This window comes from Bombus pascuorum, chromosome 5 (assembly GCF_905332965.1).
Source record: "Bombus pascuorum chromosome 5, iyBomPasc1.1, whole genome shotgun sequence".
Taxonomy (NCBI): domain Eukaryota; kingdom Metazoa; phylum Arthropoda; class Insecta; order Hymenoptera; family Apidae; genus Bombus; species Bombus pascuorum.
The window spans coordinates 6,467,593-6,490,343 of record NC_083492.1 but is presented as its reverse complement, the minus strand read 5'-3'; the positions used below and the strand labels follow the sequence as shown (position 1 = coordinate 6,490,343).

General features: G+C 35.7%; 4 protein-coding genes and 2 long non-coding RNA genes across 13 annotated transcripts; 4 read left to right on the top strand and 2 right to left on the bottom strand.

Moving 5' to 3' along the window:
• The first annotated feature begins 428 nt into the window (after nt 1-428).
• Nucleotides 429-2,228, top strand: LOC132907063 (uncharacterized). Of its 2 annotated transcripts, none has more exons than XM_060959809.1 (4): nt 429-980; nt 1,385-1,563; nt 1,635-1,815; nt 2,040-2,228. In XM_060959809.1, exons 1-4 carry the CDS (start codon nt 903-905, stop codon nt 2,079-2,081), a joined length of 480 nt encoding a protein of 159 aa, XP_060815792.1. In that variant the 5' UTR covers nt 429-902; the 3' UTR covers nt 2,082-2,228. The 2 variants fall into 2 exon arrangements, with proteins under 2 accessions (XP_060815792.1, XP_060815793.1); XM_060959810.1 differs by lacking the exon at nt 429-980 and adding an exon at nt 1,184-1,274.
• A 687-nt stretch (nt 2,229-2,915) lies between these two features.
• Nucleotides 2,916-4,798, top strand: LOC132907064 (larval cuticle protein A2B-like). The gene is made up of 2 exons (XM_060959811.1): nt 2,916-3,522; nt 4,068-4,798. Exons 1-2 carry the CDS (start codon nt 3,511-3,513, stop codon nt 4,431-4,433), a joined length of 378 nt encoding a protein of 125 aa, XP_060815794.1. The 5' UTR covers nt 2,916-3,510; the 3' UTR covers nt 4,434-4,798.
• Nucleotides 4,531-8,271, bottom strand: LOC132907067 (uncharacterized). 4 transcript variants are annotated; one of them, XR_009658114.1, is made up of 4 exons: nt 8,147-8,263; nt 6,156-7,876; nt 5,999-6,086; nt 4,531-5,921 (listed from the first exon to the last, which is right to left on the bottom strand). It is a non-coding gene; the product is annotated as an uncharacterized LOC132907067 (long non-coding RNA). The 4 variants fall into 4 exon arrangements; XR_009658112.1 differs by having other exon boundaries at nt 4,531-5,656; XR_009658113.1 differs by having other exon boundaries at nt 4,531-6,086; nt 6,156-7,873; nt 8,147-8,271.
• LOC132907057 (uncharacterized) lies at nt 7,430-9,228 on the top strand. Its single transcript, XM_060959804.1, has 2 exons — nt 7,430-7,544; nt 8,167-9,228. The coding sequence occupies exons 1-2, from the start codon at nt 7,533-7,535 to the stop codon at nt 9,127-9,129; spliced, it is 975 nt and encodes a 324-aa protein (XP_060815787.1). The 5' UTR covers nt 7,430-7,532; the 3' UTR covers nt 9,130-9,228.
• A 267-nt stretch (nt 9,229-9,495) lies between these two features.
• On the top strand, nt 9,496-16,265 carry LOC132907066 (uncharacterized). Of its 4 annotated transcripts, none has more exons than XR_009658109.1 (4): nt 9,496-10,948; nt 11,024-11,165; nt 11,704-11,842; nt 12,753-16,265. It is a non-coding gene; the product is annotated as an uncharacterized LOC132907066 (long non-coding RNA). The 4 variants fall into 4 exon arrangements; XR_009658110.1 differs by having other exon boundaries at nt 10,446-10,948; nt 11,704-13,482; nt 13,572-16,265; XR_009658107.1 differs by having other exon boundaries at nt 10,454-10,948; nt 11,704-12,292.
• Nucleotides 16,266-16,390: 125 nt separating this feature from the next.
• On the bottom strand, nt 16,391-17,737 carry LOC132907060 (cuticle protein 21-like). The gene is made up of 2 exons (XM_060959807.1): nt 17,647-17,737; nt 16,391-17,281 (listed from the first exon to the last, which is right to left on the bottom strand). The coding sequence occupies exons 1-2, from the start codon at nt 17,656-17,658 to the stop codon at nt 16,496-16,498; spliced, it is 798 nt and encodes a 265-aa protein (XP_060815790.1). The 5' UTR covers nt 17,659-17,737; the 3' UTR covers nt 16,391-16,495.
• Nucleotides 17,738-22,751: the final 5,014 nt, after the last annotated feature.

Here is a 22,751-nt window from a genome sequence, read left to right as displayed (position 1 = left end):
CATAACATTTTATTTACTCTAATGCTATTCATGTTTATATGAGAAGTGTAAATGGTTTGTTTTAATGAATGTAAATTATTCGTTACTCATTTTTGTTGTTTATTATTTCGGACTGTTATGATCATGTGTAGATTTTCTTAGTACATAGTTAGGTATTATAAAGAATTATGAATGAAATGAAAAATTTAAATCACATTGAATACAATAATGAAAAATCTAATGATGAAAGGAATAAAGAAAGTTAGTTTTAGAAAAAAACATGACATCAAGCAAGTCTTTTTATCCCTTTTCATTGTGCCTTTTAATTTTATAATCTTGTTATTTACAAGAAATATTTCATTTTAAATATTATGAAAAATTTTGTATTAAAATTTTCAATTTAGAAATCGATACGTGAAAATTAATTAACGAAACTATGATTTAAAAATTAGTTAAACAGTTATAATGGTAAATTGACTTCATTTAACTAGAAAAAGATATATTTATTATTAAAAAGCTATTAATTTTAAATACGAGGAAAAGGTATTTTCAATTTATCATGTCGTTGTAGGAAATTCCTGGTTTTTCAATATACGTTGTATAGACATAAATTTCTAAGAAATCAGTGCATTGTATAATGGAGTGCGTCAGCATGGTAGTGAGACGAGCGTTATTATTTCACGTGATACATAAAATTCTTTTTTAAGATTTATTATAAAATTTATAAACTAGCAAAATGTGTGTATAATTATGAATATTTTGAAATAATCGGTATTATCAGATATTGTCATACTTATCGAATGATAACCATTGATAACGAACTCAAACCGTTGTTTGAGTATAATATTGTGTATGCAAGTTGTCAAATGGTCTCTTGATATTTTATAAAGTAGTTTTCATTAGTGCATGAAATATTTAATAAAATGTCGACGTTAGGAATGTATGAATTAACTCATCCTGAATTATTGTCAGAATCAGATCTTAAGGAAATTTTAGAAAATGTAAGCAAACCAGGTTATGTTTACCAACAATTTTTCTTCATTAAATCGTGAAGAATTTATATATCTTTGTGTATTAAACCAATAATTATTTAATTGCAGATATATCTGATAATGTGTGAAAATCTTTCTTATAGATGTCCTGTACCGTAATTTAAAATATCATTGTTCTTTTTTTACATTTTGTAATAAAAAGAATTTTTTAGAACTAGTATCTTATCTACTATCAAGATATGAAATTTTCTTGTTTTGTATTGCAAGAGATATTGTAATATTATAAATATGAAATTAAATCTTGTAGGTTTTTATTGAGATAAAAAATTGTTGTAGTATTTTTTAAATAGCTATTAATATCAATATATATATTACAATTATTTAAACATCTTTTTGTCCTGATTTGTTTATAGAGATGTATTGACTTCAGTGACTATAAAAATTTATCCAGATTTGAATTAATAGAACTGTATAAGCGGGTGGCTTTGCCATTACCTCAAAGACAATCTGAGAGCACTCAAAATTTAGATATAAGACAACATGACGAGGCAATGTACTCTGTTAATGAATTACATAGAAATCCTGTTTTATTGTAAGTAAAAACATTTCGTTCAATAAAAATTATATCTCCTTTAATAAAGTAATTACATTAATTTTTTATAGGAATGGTACAAGTACTAGGAAAACAGATGTAAATGAAACGGCAAAAGAGATTTTTTGTACAAGACCAATATCCTCTGCAAATGAACTTAAACAAACGTCTAATAAAATATGTTTATATAATTCAAATACCTTTACAAAATGCAATAGTATTGGCAAACGTAATAATGATGGAAAACATGATGTATGTATGTTTATTAATTATTCCATCACTTGTAGTTAATTTTCGTTTATGTATTTATTTGAGTTTGTTAGATTGTTTTTATATAGATGCATGTATCATTACTGATATAACATTAATGCTAATTAAATTGTAAGGTTATTTATTACAATATGAATAACATAAATAATGATTATTTACTAACGAACGCCTAGAACAAATATTTTAATTATTTTCATATATTTTAGGAAGCACCATCAAAGAAGAGACAAAAGATTACATGGCCATGATACTATATTATATTAAATTTTTATAGTATATAAGAACTATCTTTTTGGAAGTGAATGATTGGGGTTCGATTTATGTTATTAGTTGTTAATAAATCATAATATATAAATTTCTATAAAATTTAAAATAAATAATATTATCAACAGTAATTAATGTAAATTTTCAGCACGTAAATTAAATTTAGTAATCATCCTGATTAAACTATTGATTAATGACGTTGATTAATTAATAAATATATCCTTATGTTATTGTACAAGAATAAGGCTGCTAAAGTGGTTTGAATATTTGTGCAACATTTAAAATATTTATACTTATTATTACATTATGTCGAAAATTTTGTATCAGCAACATTTTATACTTCATTCAGTCTTATTTGAATCAACAATTGTAATCACATACATGAATAAAGTAAAGTATTATCGAAATTTGTTATTTAATCTGTAAAAGTTTCTACATAATAAATTTTATATATAAATACATTACATGTTGCGATATAAACACCTATTTTCAATTTCAATTCATTATGCAGTTTAAAATGGCATTTGTATACAATTTGAAATTATTATTATCGGTGAAATTTGTATAAACTTACCATGGATTACGCTTAATCTAGTCATTGGTTGGAATTATTTTATGATATCCTTTGGTTTCCTTTTAGCTTTTAATTATGATCAAAGTGTGAAAAGTTATAATTTAAGAGAACCAGATGTGTACTTTAATGCTTCCAGTATTTAATCGAATAACCAATGCGAGGTTCAGGGACGAGGGACACGAAATGCGAGCATTCCAAAGCGGATCATTTCAACTGTTTAGTATTCTTCGCGCCATGTGCTCGCATGACGGAAACGTTACACTTACTGCGACTAAAACCATACGGAATTACGCAATGGTGAAAGCACAAGAGTTTTATCCTGGAAGAATTATTGTCCGAATTGTTACTATTTCCCTCTAAATTTTTACATTATGCATTGTGTAATAACCCATTCATCTTTTTCTACTACATCTTCTTTAATGAGAGATACTCTATGCTGTTGTTAATTGATTTCAAAGATAGTAAGCTATTATATTTTGCTATACGAATGTCGAATAGAGTTATTTTCTTTTTACACAATTTTAATGTAATTTGCAGATTATTTTCACATTTATTCTCAAAGGTAACAGGTTAATATAATGTGAATCGATAGGTTCAATGTGCAGCTATTAGGGAACTAAAAATGAGAGCGAAACTTTTGCTACTCTGTCGGAAGCGCGTCACGTACACGCCTTCGAAGCTATTTGCGATGCATCGAGGGCTGCGATGAGCATCGGTTCACGTACATTCACAAATGACAACTCCGTACACCTATAAATACGTTTGTCACTAGAAATCGAACAGTCAGTTTCCTTCTTGACTTTCGTTTGATCATAAGATTATCCAAAACACTAATCGATATGGCTTTCAAGGTGAGAAGAGGGTAACTTAAAAATTAGCGATCTGATTAATTGTTTTGTTAATTCATTCTTGATTACCAATTGGGCTGTTAAGTTATTAATTATCTCTAGATATATAAAATGGTAAAAATATAATATATATAATCTGTATAATTTATTCATATATTAAAAAATGGAGGATACGTATATGAAAAATTCAGTTGCGTACATACTAGTAGAGAAAGAATTAAAACTAGAACAAATAGGGTTCATATATTTAAATTTAAATGAAATTTTCATGTCATGTTTTTTGATATATAGTTTTAAATATACTATAAATATAGTAAAAACTCTTTTGAAAATTACACATTCAGTTTACAAGACAATGTAATTAAAATAGTTTACACAAAAAGATATTGTTAATCAGATCGCAAAATATTATTATTTATTATGCTATTTTAACCATTACTACATCATTTCTAATTTATATTATAATTTACTGTAACTAAATTTTATATTTTGTTCATATTATTTAATTTCTGATAGAAGAAATTAAATATTTCTCTATTACATTGCAGCAAGTGGTTATCGTGCTGGCGGTCGCTATATTTACTACATGCAAGGGAGCTGCAGTTCCTTTACCAGCAGTACCATTAGCTAAACTTGCACCAGTGAATCCAGCATTTAATTACGATCCTCATCCACAATACACTTACGCTTATGACGTCCAGGACACTTTAACAGGAGATTCGAAAACTCAGCAAGAAACTAGAAATGGCGACATAGTCAGTGGTAGCTACAGTTTCATCGAAGCTGATGGCACCAGGAGGATTGTCGAGTACACGGCGGATCCTGTGAATGGATTCAACGCGGTTGTCCACAGAGAACCTGTGGCTGTCATTAAACCTGCCCTGAAAGTCGCTCCAGTGGCTTTTCATCCTTAGACAGTTTTAATACTTTATAATTTATACTTATCCTGGTGGAGAAAGAAGGTTAGGTTTGACCTAAATGGTACATGGAATTTATTAACTTCATGAGGAAGAATTTTAGCTTCAATTTATTTTCTCATCTCGTTTTAATAAGCAGAATATAACATTAAATTGGTATCAGTATGAAAAAGATTCATTCGTTGCGAAATGAAATGAATTTTATGTCATTTAAGTCATGCGTTGCTTAGTGCTTGCTTGTAATACAGAAGAAATTTATATTTACCGTTTTGTACCGCTTACTATGTAACTAGTCATATTACACTGTACATACTGCAATTATTTTGTAATGAAATGTTTATATTAAAAACTTTTTTAAAATATATTGTAATCATTGTTATTCCCATCCTTATAATTATGTTTCTACGTTCTATAATTAGATGCATTTTAATTTAAATAAAAGTTAAAATTTGTGTTTTTTTTTCTAGATCGTACGATTGCATCAATAACAATTAATAAATTATATTTCCATGCAACTATTTAAGCAAATATTTTTGTGTGAAATATTATAGATTAGAAAATTCTTGTTTTCTGAAATTAAAAAATGGGCCCTTTTACCTATTTCTTTTATTTGTTACTTAAATCTTTGCAGGCAAGTTAAACGATCATCAATTCCGAATTAAAATGTTATCAATTTTTGAAGTACTGTAATTTCCTGATGACAGATTGTACAACTATTAGACTCATTTTAGACGGCAAAGTCTCTACTTTCTCAACTCTAAATTAATTTTTCTCGAGAATGCTTTCATACTTAGAAGCGGGGTGGGAGAAAGTGAAAATTATTTTTTATTCCGAAAATTCTACAAATTCGAACAAGCCTGTGGAATTCAAGAAATTTTTTCGCGATTCGTTTCAAAACAGATTTAAAGGCAACGATTTCTTAATAATCGATATACGATCTTTCGTCGCCGTTCTATGGCACTTTGAATGAAAAGTGAAATAGATGAAAACATACATTTTTGCAACAAAAATCATCCTCACTTTTACGTCTTTTTTACGAGTATAGAGGCACTACGAGGAAATACAATTTGATGATCAGAAAATAGAAGTATCGCGCTTTAAAGTAAGTCCACGCAGATTGTTTTGCGATCTTTCTTTTCTATGCTGTAGCACTTTAAAGATCGCATTACAGCGGAATAAAGTTATTCCTTTAACCAGAAACCAACGATTCTTTAATTTTCCTGTAAAATATATGCTACAGATAAAAGATATCATATTACAAGTGGACGATATATATATCGAAAATGAATATAAATTATTGCGATTTATACGTGTGATGCATAACAAATAAGAGATCTAACAATAAAGAACGAATCGACTACAAGCGGCTGTTGTAATCCTTTCACAATGTTTTGTTACGAAAGAAAGTTCGACGAATTATCCATTGTCTCTTCGCACAGATAGCCTCTTTTTACACAGATTTAAGGAAGCATAGACAAAATTTCCCTAAACACGATAAACGTTCTATCTTTATATTTTACGATAATTATATTATATACGTATGAGAATTAAAGAAGAATTACCAAAAGCATCTCGTGTATGTCAGCATATATGAATCATCTCTTCCTTCTATTCTTCGATTCGAACGAGAGGTTTCTCCTGCGTGCGATCCTGTAAGACTATGGACATTGAGCAAGGAAAGAAAAGACACAATAAACGTATACTGATAGAATCCATTACCTTTCGTAATTTCGTCGAATAACCTCGAATGACTTTCTTCGATGTATCAGCATACAAATTATATGCTGGCTCACACTTCGTTTGCACTTAAAATTCGGCGATCGTGTGTCAAATTTAAAGCGAATTCGATTGACACATGTTCCGACCACATTAATGTATTAATGTATTGGTGCTAGCTGTTATCATAGCGTTATCGATTCATTTTACTATAGAAAAGAAATCAATCGAATACTTGATTTGAATTAATCGAAGATAAACACGAACAGGGTCATCTTTATCCTAAATTCATCAGTTACTATCTATTTAGCGCAAACAATGTACACCGGCTGCAAAAGTTATTTCCATATACGTTCCTTTTCCAATGAAACGTTTCCTTTTTTCACTAGCTCATCTTCATTTCGTTCTCACGGTATCAAATTTTTGTAGTCACGTTACAAAGTGCTGCTAAATGACTTAAATGAGATTTAATATACTTGAGTCCAGTTAGTCGGTACGTAGATGCTACAACAAATACGACGATAGCCGGTACTTTTTGCCATTGCATACGTTAAGAATTCCTTTTTAATTTAAAATTGTACCAAAGATCGAATCAGAACGGACAGTTAGCGTTCTTTCGACGCAAGTATTATCGCTGGAATCAGAACACGGTAAAAATGACCAACTCGTCATTCTTCATAGAAATCTCCTAAATTTCGGACAGTGTATTTTCAGGAATCTCGATGATCTTTGTAAAATATATAGTCGAAGGTTTCCCTTTCCCTTTCAATCAACACATTTTCCACGTTCGTTTCGATTTCACTGATACGAGTCTCATACTTCACTCGTCTAGCGTTAAGAAACCCTTTTTTCTGTTTCGTGCAGGCAAAGGTGTCGCAGGCGCGACGTAAATGCTAATCGATAACGATCGCGCAATATCGTAAACTTTTGGAAGTGCGTACACCTTTCGTCGAGAGGGTTACAGCGGAGTTCACGGTTTACGTTCGCGGTTTCGTCGCACGACCTCGAAGAGGCTCTGTATCTTCGACATATTGGCATACAGGTCGCGTGTATACGCCGGGACGATATGAAGAAACATAAGCGCGCATACTCATCGACTCGTAGTTGTACGTATGGACATCGCAACATTTATGAGGAGGTCATCGGATGGTAAAAGAAACAGAGTAATAGGCAGCCCGAATAAAAGAAGGAGAGATTCAAGTGGGGGCGGTGTGTATGCGTGTGTAAGACGGGTGTGCACGATTCGTGTTTGGGTGCAAGGAATAGCTCGGGTTATTGTTGGCGGATGACACGAAAACACCGACAGTCATCACGCGTATAAAAGTACGACGAATCTTACCCTGAGGCATCAGTCTCCTGGCGATCCTCTTGCAAACAAACATGGCTGGAAAGGTAAGGAGGTACACAAATCGCGACGATTAGTCCTGGCTAGTCTTATCGATCAAATAATATCGCTTAGACTCATGTAGAGTAACGCTTATCAATTGTTAACTGGTCGATGATAGATGCTATCGTTCCTCTTCTCTTATTATACATTTACATTATTATACGTCGAATATCGTCGCCTAAAGTCGTGAGTAATATTGTCCGATCGATCTCTAAATAGATTTATTATGCTCCCTCCTCTATTGAACGTTTACGTCCCTAGGTTTAGAATAGGTTGCTCTGTTTCTTTTACCTCCACTTTGTTCATCGTCCAAGTTTCCAGTGTCAGCCATGTCCTTCTGGGAAAGATAGTCTGACGTTTCCTCAACAAGATAACGAAGTGCACGTTCAGCATGGGTCGAATCACGTATTATTGATAACGGTGTGCGTCTTACGATTCTACAGTGGCAAACTGCTTATGTTCCTAATCAATGCTCTTCGATCAGAGGAATTTAATCGATATGTTGATAATAGCTCGCACACCGTTATTAATGATTTCTACGTCATCAAAAAAGATACGATATATCTAATATTAATACGACAACTAGAATATCTAATATGATACTAACGTTTCTCTCCAAAATTCTAGCTCATCGTACTCTTAAGCGTGGCGGTTCTCTCCAAGGGAGCGGTGATCCCAGCGGTCCCAGCGGTGCCGGCACCCTTAGTAGCAGCTAAGCTCGAGGAACTAGACGCAGCGCCTCAATATAGTTTCGCGTACGACGTTCAAGATGCGGTGACCGGGGATTCCAAGGCCCAATACGAAACCAGAAACGGCGACCTGGTGCAGGGTAGCTACAGTTTGATCGAGGCAGACGGTACTCGACGCATCGTCGAGTATACGGCGGATCCGATAAACGGTTTTAACGCGGTGGTCAGCCGGGAACCAGCGACGGCTGTGGCCGCCATTGCCGCTCCACTGGTGCCGTATGCGCCTTCCATCGCACCTTCCGCGGCAGTTGCACCTGTTTTGCCCGCAGCACCTGCACCAGCGCCAGCGATTCCATCCAGCGGTCCGGATTCCGATGTCGAGGTCGTCGAGGCTAGGTCCGGTCCCTTAGTCACAGCCGGTGCAACCTCTCGCGATGAACAGCTTCGACAACAACAGGAACAGCAGCTGCAGCAGCTGAAAGAACTCGAAAGACAGCAACAGCAACAGCAACAGCAACAGTTGCAACAGTTGCAACAGCTTCAACAGCAATCCAGACTGCAACTGCAACAGCAGATCCAACAACGTCAACAGCAAAGGATACAGAAGGAACAGGGAAGCGAGCAAGAACAGGAACAGCAACAGCAACATTCACAGCAAAGACAGCAACCCCAACAACAACAGTCACAAGGAGCACCCGTGAAAGCTCTTGCTACACCAGTACAGTTGGCAGCTCAAGCTCCTCAACCTGGTAGATTAGTCAGCCTGCCTGCGGCCAGAACTGTTACCAGCTACGCGACTTATCCTAATGCTTACGCATATACAGCTGCCTACTCGTCGCCATTAGCTTATGCCGCTCCTATCGGTGGTCTCACCTATGCTCCCGCCACTGCGCTCCTGTAAAGATTTTTCCTTTTTAATATTGTTTTGTTATTAAATCCCGCCTGATTGAACAAATCAACGAGTTAAAATAAATGCGTGTTTACAACGAATTAAACGAAATTGTGTGATTTGTGAGTTATTTAGATTCCTGAAGTCCTTGCGTTTGTACGTGATATACAAGTACGTATTACATTTGACATGGTATGTGACTTTACCGACATATAAATTATACTATAAATGTTGGTAGGTAAGATACCATATCACTTTATCGACTATGATATACGAAGAATACAATTTTAGAAAAATTAGAAACTAAAACTGAGAATGGAATACTCTGGAGAAAATTCGTTGGAAATTAAAATAGTATTTTTTGCTCTACTGTAACAAGAACACGGTGAACGTAGAAATTTGAGCTACGTTTTGTTGCGACGAGCACACCTCGAATCTATCGCATTCCATCAAGAAGCTACTAAGGAACAAGTTCCTTGGTTGCATACTTCGCGAATCAGCAATTCCGAGGGAGCACAAATTTACGATCTGTCGTAAGAAGTATGTCTCTGCTATTGAGTCATTTGCAATTTCTCTCGTTAACAAGGCGCCAGAAATTAAAAACGTCGTGAGTATTCATTCGATCGAACCTGCAAACTATTCATCCACAATAGCAACATACGTCTTCTTCGATAGCTTCACGGAATATTAACATCGTGGCTATTTTATGTAAAATAACAACGTTGTCCAGTACACGTGGAAATATTTTTATTCTGTGCAGCGTGGCGTCTCGTGGCGCGATCGTTGCACCGTGAGCAAAACGGGAAGATTTATTATTCAACAGGGTCTGGTTTTCTTTGTGGATTGCGTGGAGAAGCTCGTGACGGGGCCAGTGTCCTCGTAATCTCCGTAGCCCCGGTCACAGTCGATTACGTCGCCACGACCTACGTGACCGTGTGCGGGCGTAATAAGTAAAAGCGTCGCGAATAACGTCGATCAATGTCACAGGCGTACTTGCGCGAATCGATCACTTGTCACGTTCATCCGCGCGAACTTCGATTCATCGGGCTCGTTCACCGTTACGCAAGTTTCGGCGTTGCGACGCGCCGTGTATTGTGTCTTTTACGCAAGAAAACCTCTACATTTGTATATAGGGTGGCCCACACTTTTCTTTTCCGAAGTTCACACCTCGCCAGTGTTTTTTAGAAAAATATAGAAAATGTCCAAAGTATCGTAATGATCGTAATATCTACTAGGTGGGCCAAATTTCCATTTAGTTGTACTAGTAAAGATATAAACATGTATAAACATTCACAGTCCGTCTAGAATATACAAGTACACTGTTACGTACATATGTATACGAAATTTCATGAAATATTCTGAATAAGCGTGAAAGCGTAAAGACGGTACTTCGTGTTCGAAAAAATCTGTCAGTCGCGCACAGATTTGTAACGCTTCTTGAAGCAGTTAAGATATCGGCAAATGATAATCTCACTAGGAAATTTAAAAAGCTGCTATCTTCTTGTTTAAATTCTTGACGACATCGTCGCTATAGTTGTTATTTATCTCTTGTTTTTACCGTTGCAGATACGATCGTTCGTATCGATCTAATATATCGATAGTATGTTCCAAGTATCTTTAAATTCTCTGTCACGTCGACGAAACAAACGTATATACATAGAAACGAACAAGAGTTACGAAAAATGAGTTACCTGGAGAAAGAAAGTAGAGAGATCCAAAATGAGAAACACCCTGTATATGTTCACTTGTACGATGGTGTACGACCTTCAACTACGTGACGCGTAACGGGCTAGACGAATTGTGTTATGTCTCGTTACGTTGCATTTTTATGGTATGTGGTCTAGACGATTTATTTGTAGGATTTACTTTTGAGGTTATTTCAACATGGATAAATGATATTTTATAGCTTGTCAGCTGGTTTATGAATGGTTGAGAATGCCGAGAAGATTTGTTTCAGATGTAATATGATAATGCTAATATAATGATAATGCCGAGTTTGAAGTAGTAACGAGACTTTGATGGAAAGAAAATTGGAGGTTATGTAACGGGTAATTAAGTATGCTTGTCAGATATAGCTATATGTATTTCTTACTTGTTTCAAATTCGCAAGATTATTTCCTCTGTATGTATATGTTAAGATATTGGTTTGACTAGCTATTTGAATGATAAATAAACATTGATGTATCTAAATTAACAATTATATCGCTGATCTATATATTATATATATCTATATATTATAAATTTTGCTAATTTAATACGTATAGAGAATATGAATAAGTAAGTGGAATGCATGTGAAGTAACGCAGCATATCTGCAAGTAGTATCGTCGTGTATATGTCAGACGCGTGTAGCATACAATATGCTTGAATCGATTTATCATACATATATGTATTTATTACCAAATTCGTGTATTAGAAACTCTGTATCCTTGAAATATGATAAAAGTGTCATAAATTACCTAAACTTTTTATAATAGCCAAAAACTGTAATTATATTAAACGCATGGTAGTCTGACAAAGTAATGACTAATACTACTGCAGCTACGTCTAATTATACGCATTGAATTATTCGTACTAATACTTGCAGGAGAAAGGAAATTTTATTTCTACTTGTAACAATAATCATTAAATTGGACGATCTTTGAATTGGACGAAATTGGATGATCTTTCCCGTGGAAATACGATTATTATATAAATAGATACAATTATTAAAAGGAGATTATCGTGTAAGTTCCAATTACATATTTGCAGAAAAAAGAAATAATAAAAACGACGAAGACAATTGAAAAATTCATAAAAATAACAGATACATTGCTTTCGTACATGAATGATAAAGGTTTACAATTTCAACATCAAGCTGTTAGTGACAATTTTAATTATCTGTAAAAAGCGATGGTTACTGGATATTTACATCCAATTAACGTGTACGCACGAACGTTTCAGATCTCATTAAAATTCTTATATAATATTACGCAATATCGATATAATGTGTTTTCACTTTAAAATTGTATCACTTTCCTGAAATAACGAGTCTCGATTGTGTTCTTATACAAGGCAACGATCATTTCGACTGACTTGGTCTTAATAATAACGTAACAGGTTAAGAACGCATGAAATGAAAGGTAAATAAGGAGGCTCTAGATTCGAGGAAGAAAGAAAGTGTTTTTTATACGCAGGTGTGTAATATCTATAGCAGACACCTGTATCTTAAAACGAGCTAATTATCGAATTCAGATATATGTTTCGAATGATTTATTTCCTACTACTGTTATTTTTGGAAAAATTTAATTTTCCTTCTGTTTTAGTACAATTTAAGGTAATATAAATCACGTAAAATGTATATAATTTATACATTAGTATCATATTTTTGATTTTTCGATCTACTTAATCATTTTTAATCTAAATCAATTAATAAGTATTGAAAGCCCCGAGTTAAAATATTATTGACAATCATAATGAGTGGTCGCACGAGTAAATTTACGAGCTTTGAAGCTACAGTAATTTATTACGTAGCATAATAAGTAAGAGGAAAACGTACCTGTTAAACTCTGCATTTATCGTGTAAACAATTAACTTACTATACCTATGCTAAAACCATACATTTAACCAGTAATATCAAATGTTATTTATCACCAGGTATTGATCGTACTTAAAGAAACAAATTATTATTCCCGATGATATTATTGCAATGATGGTTGTCGAAAAATAAAATTTCGAAATACTGTCAAGAATCAAAATGATAAGACAACAAAGAATGAGATTGTAAAGTATTGTGGAAACAGGTATATAAAACGAGAACAGAAAACGAAGAATAAAAGTCATAAAATACGGTCCAAGGATAAAATTATCCAATATTAATAAACAATAAATTTATAAAAATGAGCCGAGGATAAAATCGTTCGATGTTTACGAAAAAGTGAAATATAGGAGAAAGGTAAAGTCGTCCGATATTGATGAATAAAATTGTGATACACGAACGAAGGATAAAACGATGAAAAGTTAATGGAAAACAACAGTTTATGTAAAATATTACCAAAGAATGTAACGTGATAAAATTGAGAAAATCACGAGGGTCAGGGATAATGAGAGCAGACAGCCCTTGGCCGAGTACAATAGGGCTCAGGCAGTCTCGATCGTGTCGGATCAGTTACATACCTGTTCGTACTGTCCAACTTTCACCGAATAAGCCAGGGCTGCAGCCGCGGCCGTCAAAGTACCGCGCCCAATGTCACGACGTGGTCCCTCGTAATCGCGCCCCGTATTACGTGTCTTGCTACACAAGAAACCGGTTCACTTTTGCCGGACCGGTTACAGAAAGAATTCGACCAAATGGACAATGGATCGCCCGCGGGCAAAACCCGAATCCGTATCCTTTTATCGATTTTTCAATTAAACCGTGAAATTACATTGTTAATATTTCTTATTTCATATTCATTCATAATATCGTATTTGAAGATTCTGCCTCGTAATATCCACAGTGGTCCGTGCGAGTATTTGGACATTTGTAGAAACTTCTCACTAATGTAATATCGTACGAACCATGTTTTAATATTTTGAAATTTTACCAACACTAGGAATTAGATTATAACGATAACGTATTGATATTGTTTCAGGTAAATCGACCGAAGAGAACTTCTCACTGCAACCGGGGATTCTCGATGACTGAATGAACGCGTAATTCCGTTTGTGAGAATCGTTTGATGCTGCTGCGAGTTTTGCAATGAAAGCTGTGGCCTGTCGTTTGAGCGAAATTTAAACACTTGATTTCCGAAAGTTCAAGGATAACATTAATGTTCCTCGAGAGCGATATATAATAAGATCACCGGTTTCTCGGTGGTTTTTGTTCCCGTGAACGTTTGATGATCAAGGTTCGGTAATGAATAATGGAGGACTAAAGAAGCTGACAGTTACGTTATAATCGTTTGAACGGAGAAGGATATTATGAAATTTAAACCGAGTTTTATTAATTATCGCTAAAACATTCCAATCTATTCTGAATATTAATTTACTATTTCTAAAACAGAAGCTAAAAAATGTAGGCCGTAGAGGAAGTACGGTCGAAGATTTTTCTAAAAATATTTTTAAATAATCAAAAATTACCATTACGATCAAATTAACATCGCAATTAAGATGGAAATTCCCAACGAATTTTCACTACAAATAACAAATCTCTACAAATAATTCTATGTATATTTATGCTTTTCTCGAATCCGAATTCTACCGAATTCAGGGATTGTTTCAGCGCAATTCTTTCGATAGATTTATTCGTAGATAGATTTGTTTTGTAAAACGAATGTGAAAGCACGCGGTCCCGATACCTCATTGCGAGCAATCAATCGCCGATTGATAATCGAGTCACGTAAACAGTAGAAGCAACTGCAGGTGCTATCGTGACTGGGATATGCCTTTCTTCTATGGATTAAAAGGTTACAAGGCGTTTCTGCGGGCACGACAATGAAAAATGGATGCGACTATTACAAAAACCTGTGTCTCGTCGTTCTAATGTATTTTTCATTATTACGCAATAATTTAACCATTAGAACCAATTAAACTACGTAATCGGTATCTCATTTAGCTAGCCGTACGCACGAATCGTCATATAGAACTATAATCACGTAACACATTCAATTGCGAAACGATTTGTTACAGTCCATACTAACAAGCATATTAAACGTTTACTTTATGAGTTACCGCTAGCGTGACAATATTATTTTTTCGTAGAACTCATAGGGTTCCCCAGAACTCTGACGTAACGTTATAACGAAGCAAATTAATGAAAACATTTTATTAATTATCTCTTAAATTATTTCCCAAGTATATATATTGATATTCAGAGAAATTTTGTTAATTTTAAATCTCTATGGAACAGTTGTAGTTTTCCCTTTCTCCGTTCTTAAATAATTTTTCCCTTTTCTTTGTATACCTATAACCGGCGTAGAATTTTTTTCGAAAGGTTCGAGAACTCATTCGTCGCGCGTTCATCGCCGAAAAACTTTATCATTCTGGTTCACTTTTTATTACGCAATCATTTAAATCGAGGCCGGGAATTCAGACGCCTTTCTCCCTGGTAATGGATTCGCTTCGTGTGATCCAGATGAATTTCGTATATGTACATGAACTACCGATTTTTCGTTATCGCGTAATTCTTCCCAGAAATAATTCAAAATTTCCTTTTTCTTCCGAACTTTGCAATATCGCATTAATATTTCACGCCGTTCCCCAAAAATTAACGCAGCAGACTTTTATGTTGCTTGAAAGAATAAGAGATCAGTGCTCTGCTCTGCTACGGTGAAAGACGAAGAAGGAGGAAGTATGAAAGCATTTGTCAAAATAGAACACGTGTCGTGGCTTCAGCTAGTTTTCTCCGAACCAGTTTTCGCCACACCAGGATGGGCGTGGATCCTTCGCGAACGAGATCTGCAGAACAAAAGTAGACAGTGCGTAGAAATTTGACGGTATTACGCGGTTTGTCTGACGTTCGCGAAACAGTACGAAAGTAGAGAAAGTGGGTCAGTCCTGGCGACCACCAGAAATAGCTCGATGATCGAGCAACGCGAAATTGAAACGCTACCCTGTACTCAAGGTTACGCGATCGCGTTACTCTTCATTCCATGGAGCACGCGTCTACTACTCTTCCATACAGAATAAACAGGATTCTACCGAAGGATACTAATCTAACTCTTTCTTGGTATCCTCATCGTTGCGTTACTCCATGTCGATGATAACGTAGTTACTAAAGCATATACGTATAGATATACATACACATACATAAATACGTGCGTTAAATTATTAATTATCAAATTTCTAGTTGTTAAACGTCTAGTGACTGGGATTAGAGAAACCATAGGTATCTTCAATTATACGAGCCATTTGTCTTCCGACAGGTGGAAGTTCGAACGAGCGGAATGCTACTGTAACGCAAAGTAAGCTGAATAATAGGATATTCGACAAGACACAGCAGAGGACCAAATGAAAGAAGAAGATGAAAGAATAGAAAGTTCTAAAATATAACGAATTACGCTACGATATTATACTCTACGTAACAATGAACAACGTTATAATACTACCATATACTATACTATACTACACTAACCATATACTGTAATTTTGTCAGAGTAAAGTATTTCGAATAATACACTTTAACCGAAATGGTAAAGTAATTAATAAATAATATACGAAGCAAGAAGAAAATGTAAACCTAGATAAATATAGCAAAGAAGGGAGGTATAAATATAGAAAAGAGGAAGGTGAAACAGAAATGTAAAAGACCAGAATACACTTGTAACGAGTTTAATCGGTCACAAACAAGTCTGCTAAAAAAATAAATAAAAAAGGTTCAGCCTGAGTCGAGTTATCGTGGGCAAGACGCGACATGACGCTTAGAGGTAGTGGGACGCGTAGGTGAAGGCGGGTGCGGCTGCGATCTTGGCGAAGGGTGCTGGGTGCGCGGCGTATGCGATGGGTGCTGGGTGCGCAGAGTACGCGAAGTGTGCTGGTTGCGCGGAGTATGCGATGGGGGCGGCGTGTGCGACGGCGACTGGAGCGGCATGAGCAACGGCCACTGGAGCGGCGACTTTGGCAACTGGGGCGGCGTAGGCGAGAGGAGCGTGAGCGACTGGAGCGGATGCAGCGTAGGTCAAGGGAGCAGCGTGTGCGACTGCTACTGGAGCAGCGTGTGCGACAGCTACTGGAGCAGCGGGTGCGACGGCTACTGGAGCAGCATGAGCAGTGGCTACTGGAGCTGCGGCGACGGCTTTGACGGCGACTGCAGCGGCTTCTTTGCGGACTACAGCGTTGAATCCGTTGACTGGATCGGCGGTGTAGTCGACGGTGCGTTTGGTTCCGTCAGCTTCGATCAGGGAGTAGCTACCCTGGACAACGTCTCCGTCGCGGGTTTCCTGTTGGCTCTTGGCGTCACCGGTCAGGCTGTCGTGCACGTCGTAGGCGTAGCTGTATTGGGGGTGGGGGTCGAAGTCGGCGTCGACGGTCTTAGCTACCACGGCCTTAGCCACGGGGGCGGCTACCACCGCCTTGGCTACAGGCGCAGCCGCATAGGCCAGAGGTGCGGAGTAAGCCAGAGGCGCAGCTGGCGCGTAGGTCAGAGGTGCTGCCTCTCGCAGGATTCCAGCGTTAGCGGCGGCCACAAAGGCGGCGAAGACGATGAACTGCAAGAACAAATATGACAATTAGATTGGAGATTTATGGCAGTAGATGTTTGTGGATGGCTTTTGGCTAAACAGATGGATAGTAATACGAATTGATATTTGAAGAGCACATATAGGGATTAAAGAAGATTTACTTCCGATAGCACAAGTTTGTAATTCTAATATGATAGAGATCTTTCGAAGTAGATGTTTTTTAATTGGTTCCTTGTTGAAAGGATATTTGATATTTGGATTAAGTTTGTGCAAATGCAATAATCAGATTGATTTCGTTATTAGTAGTAATAGTTTGTAGTTGACCGACATTGTCGTATGTCGTGTGAGTTATATTTATAACTCATATAGGGATATGTCGATCTTTTACAAACCTTGAAGGCCATTGTTGAGAAGATTTGGTTGGTTTGGATCGACTGAGCGACTGATGATGCCAAACGTTATTTCGGACTGCTTTATATACCTACCAACGATCGGCTCGCTACCATTATACTCCCCACCAAATTGTTCAGGTTTTGCCGGACTTTCAAAGTTTGGTAGCAGATCGCATCAGAACTTACCGCACTTGAACTTGGCCCGTACATGGGAGGAGCGCGAGTAAGGCACCATATGTTCACCCTCGATCATATTCTTTTTTATCTCGTTGTACATGGACTACAAGTGAAAGAGCATTGGTATACCGGTTGCCAATGACCGATATCACCGGTAATGAAACTAACTTGTTCCACGATCAAATTTGTGTATCTCATATAGCTTCTTAATACAAATGCTCTCTTTCAAATTTTGCTTGCTTCATAGAGATACTGAATTAATGTTTCGCGAACATTTGTAATAATTTTTCGTTTTCATTTTGCGACGATTTTTCTGAAAGAAAAAGATCTCTTTATGCGTTATGTAATATCGTAAGTGGCCTTTGCAGTGAATAATCGGGGTCAGCTTTCCCGAATATCGTTGCGATACATTTTAAATTTATCGTGAAATATTTAACGTACGTCAACTAGTACATTTTAACTAGTTTCATTTCTATATGTGGTCGATAATTTAATTTAAAAAGACTACGTCTAATTGAAAGATTACACGAATTAAAATTCCCTCTTTTAATATATTTCATTCGATCTTCGATCCATTTTCTTCTTTCTCTATTGCATATATAATTTTTTATACTATATTGATTCTTAATTATATTAAAATTCCACGATGCAGTTTCAGCTGCGTGCAACTAACGTGACTTATATTTCGACATTTATTTCGTATTCTTGTATATTCTCATGTTTCCTCCGTTTTGTAACCGGCTGTGCGAAATTCCGCCTTTAGCAGACCTTGCCTGGTTCAACGATCTCTTTCAGGACATTTTTTGAATATAAATTAGAAGGAATACGCGAACAATCAGGCCAACATTACCTGGTAACTCGACAATTTAATCAACGTCTCTGTTTCGATTTCTAGTTAGGGACATAACTTGCTGCATTATCGTGTGAAAAAATTCCACGTGTCATAAAGCCATCCGTAGAAGCAAGCAGCTAATTCTACTCCGCCTTCTTCCACCTACTTATTCGAGCTTCGAAACTTCTACAGAGACTCGCAAATCGCGCTTCTTAATCGTTCCAATCTAAATACCATTTCAATTCCTTCTTACACTGCAGATTTTTGTACATTTATTAAAAATATAAGGATGCAAGAGTGCACGGAATGTATCGTACAAAAATGTATAAAATATTCAAAGTAAATTACTCGTTACAATATCTAACAGGCAGTTAAATAAGTAAAGTTTGCTAGACAAAATATGCGTACGAATGAAATTAAATATACCGAGGAAAGAGAAAGAAATCTCGATTTATGTAACGTTCCAATGCGAGTTAGATCTTCCGAATTAAATTATCAACGCCGCCTATAACGATCGGGCTAATAATTTCTACTTTAATTTCGCGTCTTTCCGTCGCCTTCGTAAAAATATGAAATTGCATGAAAGAAACCGTTCGTAACAAAGCTCGACCATCGTTAACATTGCGAGGAATGCTGCGCATTTCCGACGATCCGGCGACGCTCGTTGAAATTCAACGGTATCGGCCGCAAATCGATTTTCTAAATTTCTCCAAATTTCCATCGGGAATTTCGTATCGGGGTAAATGGGACCGTGAAAAAGCGAAAGAGAGAAGACAAACGCGCAGGACGAAAGAAGAAGGAAGAATACGAAATTCGGTTGGGTACCAGCTGGTCGCGAAACTTTCGAGCGATATACGTGTCAAGTTGACTGGTTGGATCCCGATCTACCTCGATCGTTGCGTCACATCTAACGTTACCTGGTGAACAGAAGTGGAGCACTTTCATAAAGAAAAAATAGGCGGGCCGAGGCAAATCGCAAAGCCCATTTCGATCGATCGAATTGCCCCGGGCCATCCGAACCAACCGATCCCAGTCCTCATCCATAGCCGAAACCTCCGCCTTCGGCGGCTTTCGGCAAAAGTCTAGTCCGAAACGTCGTGTACTTCACGTGAAATCAATGTCACAACTCGAATTTAGGTCTTCCGCACTTGTTGCTCACTGGCCACTGGAATTTTAATGCCTCCACTATTTCTGCTCTTTTCGCGTCGAATTATTCATTCGTCTTGCTAATTGCGCGAATACCGGCAAATATCTGGCACGAAGTTAGGCTGTTGCGTTGTAATGTTGATTTATTAAGCTTTTTCAGAGCAATAACAAATATGTATATATCTTGGAATTGCATTTTTTAAAGTTGGAAATTATTTTGGGGGATATCAAGGTGAAAGGTTTTGATATACCGGCCTCTTTTCGCGCTAAGCATGAATATTCTTTGATTTTCTTAATAGTGGCGAGTTTCTTCTTTCGAAATGCAAAATAATTGTTTGGAATGTCGTATTTAATTGTACTGCTCGTAATGGTTCTGGGCAAGCTTATAAGTTAGAAATAAATTTTATATATCCGCAAACGCGTGTATTGGATGGATGACGAAATAAATAAATAAATAAGTATATTAATCTTCCTTGTCCCAAAATAGCCAACTATTCCTTGAGAATTGTCTGGTCCTTTTAAGACAACGATGAATATTTCGATATTCTTTATGGTACTCGGTTTGAAACAGATGATTACCTTTTCGAACATTGCACCCAAGTTAAAAGTGTTAGGATCTTGCAGAGAAAAGAAAATTCATCCTTTATATTTCTAAATAAGATTTACTCGTTTTCTTTTTTTAGTTGGTTCGTTGTTGTAATCGGTCTTCTCCTAAACAAGAAATTATTTTTTGAAACAACGAGAATATCGCAACTTCCACAACAAGGCTAAAACACAATTCCTAGATCCTTTCGTATTTTTCATACCTTTACTGTTCGCTTTTTCCGATAAAAAATAATTTTCTGTCACAGCTGTTGAACTAGTTGATTCTTCTGAACTCTAATGAATATTTTAATTCTCTTACTCCTATAAAAAAAAACTGTTCTTTGCAGGCTTGTCGTTTATGTGAAACACAATATTGCGATTAAGACGTATCCTGAATTGTCTTTTGCCGCGTAGGTCTTTGCATGTCTAGATGAAAAAGAAATGGACATAAGGAGACGAAAGGCGCTACCAGTTTAGCTATCCAAAGAAGATCGACAAAAACAGTATCGCTCTAATAAGTTGACATAATAAAAATTTCCCTGTATACCCATTAATCGTGCAAAATCCGATCAGTCTTACGTCATCGGTTTCTTACGTCACCGGTGCGCAACCTCGTCCTCTTCTTATTTTTTCATACCATGAAAAAACCAGTTGATTCCACCAATTATGGAGGAACTCAAGGTTGTAGGATACAATTCTTTCGCACCACTGACCTATAGTAAATCGACCGTTAAATAATTTGTCCATTTTAATTACTTATTTATTGTTCTCGTGGAACGTGCGTTTTCGCTGTTTCGACCATATGAAACTCGAGAAATATCTTCGAATTGACACGACTTCCACATGCGTTAACAAAACTATTCCAGTGAATTTATCATAATATTTTATTTTACTGACAGAATATTTCTAACAACTATTTCAATGAATTTATCGTGATATTTTACTTTACTGGCAGAATATTTCTAGCAACTATTCCAGTGAATTTATCATAATATTTTATTTTACTGGCAGAATATTTCTAACAACTATTCCAGTGAACTTATCATGATATTTTACTTTACTGGCAGAATATTTTTAGCAACTATTTCAATGAATTTATCGTGATATTTTACTTTACTGGCAGAATATTTCTAACAACTATTCCAATGAATTTATCATGATATTTTACTTTACTGGCAGAATATTTCTAGCAACTATTCCAGTGAATTTATCATGATATTTTACTTTACTGGCAGAATATTTCTAGCAACTGTACAGTGTATGCCGTTAACGTTATTGTTTCGTAAGATGCTTCATGAGTTACGAACGACGATTGTTCGTATCTATCGTGTGTTACACATGTGCACGTGTAGTAATGGATTAATTAGAAAGTACAGTAATTATAATATATTTTGGGGGAATTTGAACGTAGATAAACTAGACGGATAGATAATGACAAATATTGGATAAATGGATAGCAATAAAAATGGAACACAAACGCTTCGAGCGTTGCTTTTGTAGCTGAAGATCCTAAATGTTGGAGCTTGAACATCGAGTTGTTTTTGACGAATGGAAAAAAGAGTACTGCGAGATGTGTATTATATTTCAGTCCAAATAGAAATCTATTGGAAATATTTTAATTTGAAGGTACGCGAAGGAAACTGAAGTTTGAAAAGGATGGTATTAAAAAAAAAGGTATAAATTTCGCATTAAATGTTTCTATATACATCTAAATGAATTTAACTGTAATTTAACTTTGTAATTCATTCGCGTAATCGTATACCTTTAAAGAGTACTGACACCTAAATGAATATATTATTTATAATGATGGGGACATTGCATGTGAGATTCTTCGAATTCAACGCAAAAAATTAACTGTTATTATGGCAAGCATGAACGGTAATTCAACGTGCACGTTTGCCTCATCACTGTCACTTTCCTCAATACGGTACTATACGATGTATCGATAGCACGTAAGATCCACGAAATATCTCCATTTTATACAAAATCATGATATCTATAGATTTTAAAATGAATAAAAAAGAATGGAATAAAATGTTAATGAAGTCCCGAAAGAAAGAGAGAGCGAGAGAGAAAGAATTTTTACACTTGTACATACTATATGATTAATTAATTCAACAATTTTTTAATTTGCGAACATCGGTATAATTAAGTCCGAAATCGTGCGTGCCATTTTAATTTTAAATGACACACATTGATATCACGTACAGGGTTCTATATAGCTGCAGTTGATGTTAGTTAAACAGCCCATCGATTATTTACTGCTCCATAAAGTCTCTGCATTTCGATTAAATAAATACAAATATAAAATAAAATCGTTATTCACGATATCCAGGTTTATTTTAATCATATACATATACCAAGT

Coding starts and splice junctions, on each gene's coding strand:
- LOC132907063 (XM_060959809.1), top strand. CDS start 903: ATGTCGACGTTAGGAATGTATGAATTAACTCATCCTGAATTATTGTCA. Junction 981..1,384: donor TTAAGGAAATTTTAGAAAAT/GTAAGCAAACCA, acceptor ATTTGTTTATAG/AGATGTATTGACTTCAGTGA. Junction 1,816..2,039: donor ATAATGATGGAAAACATGAT/GTATGTATGTTT, acceptor CATATATTTTAG/GAAGCACCATCAAAGAAGAG.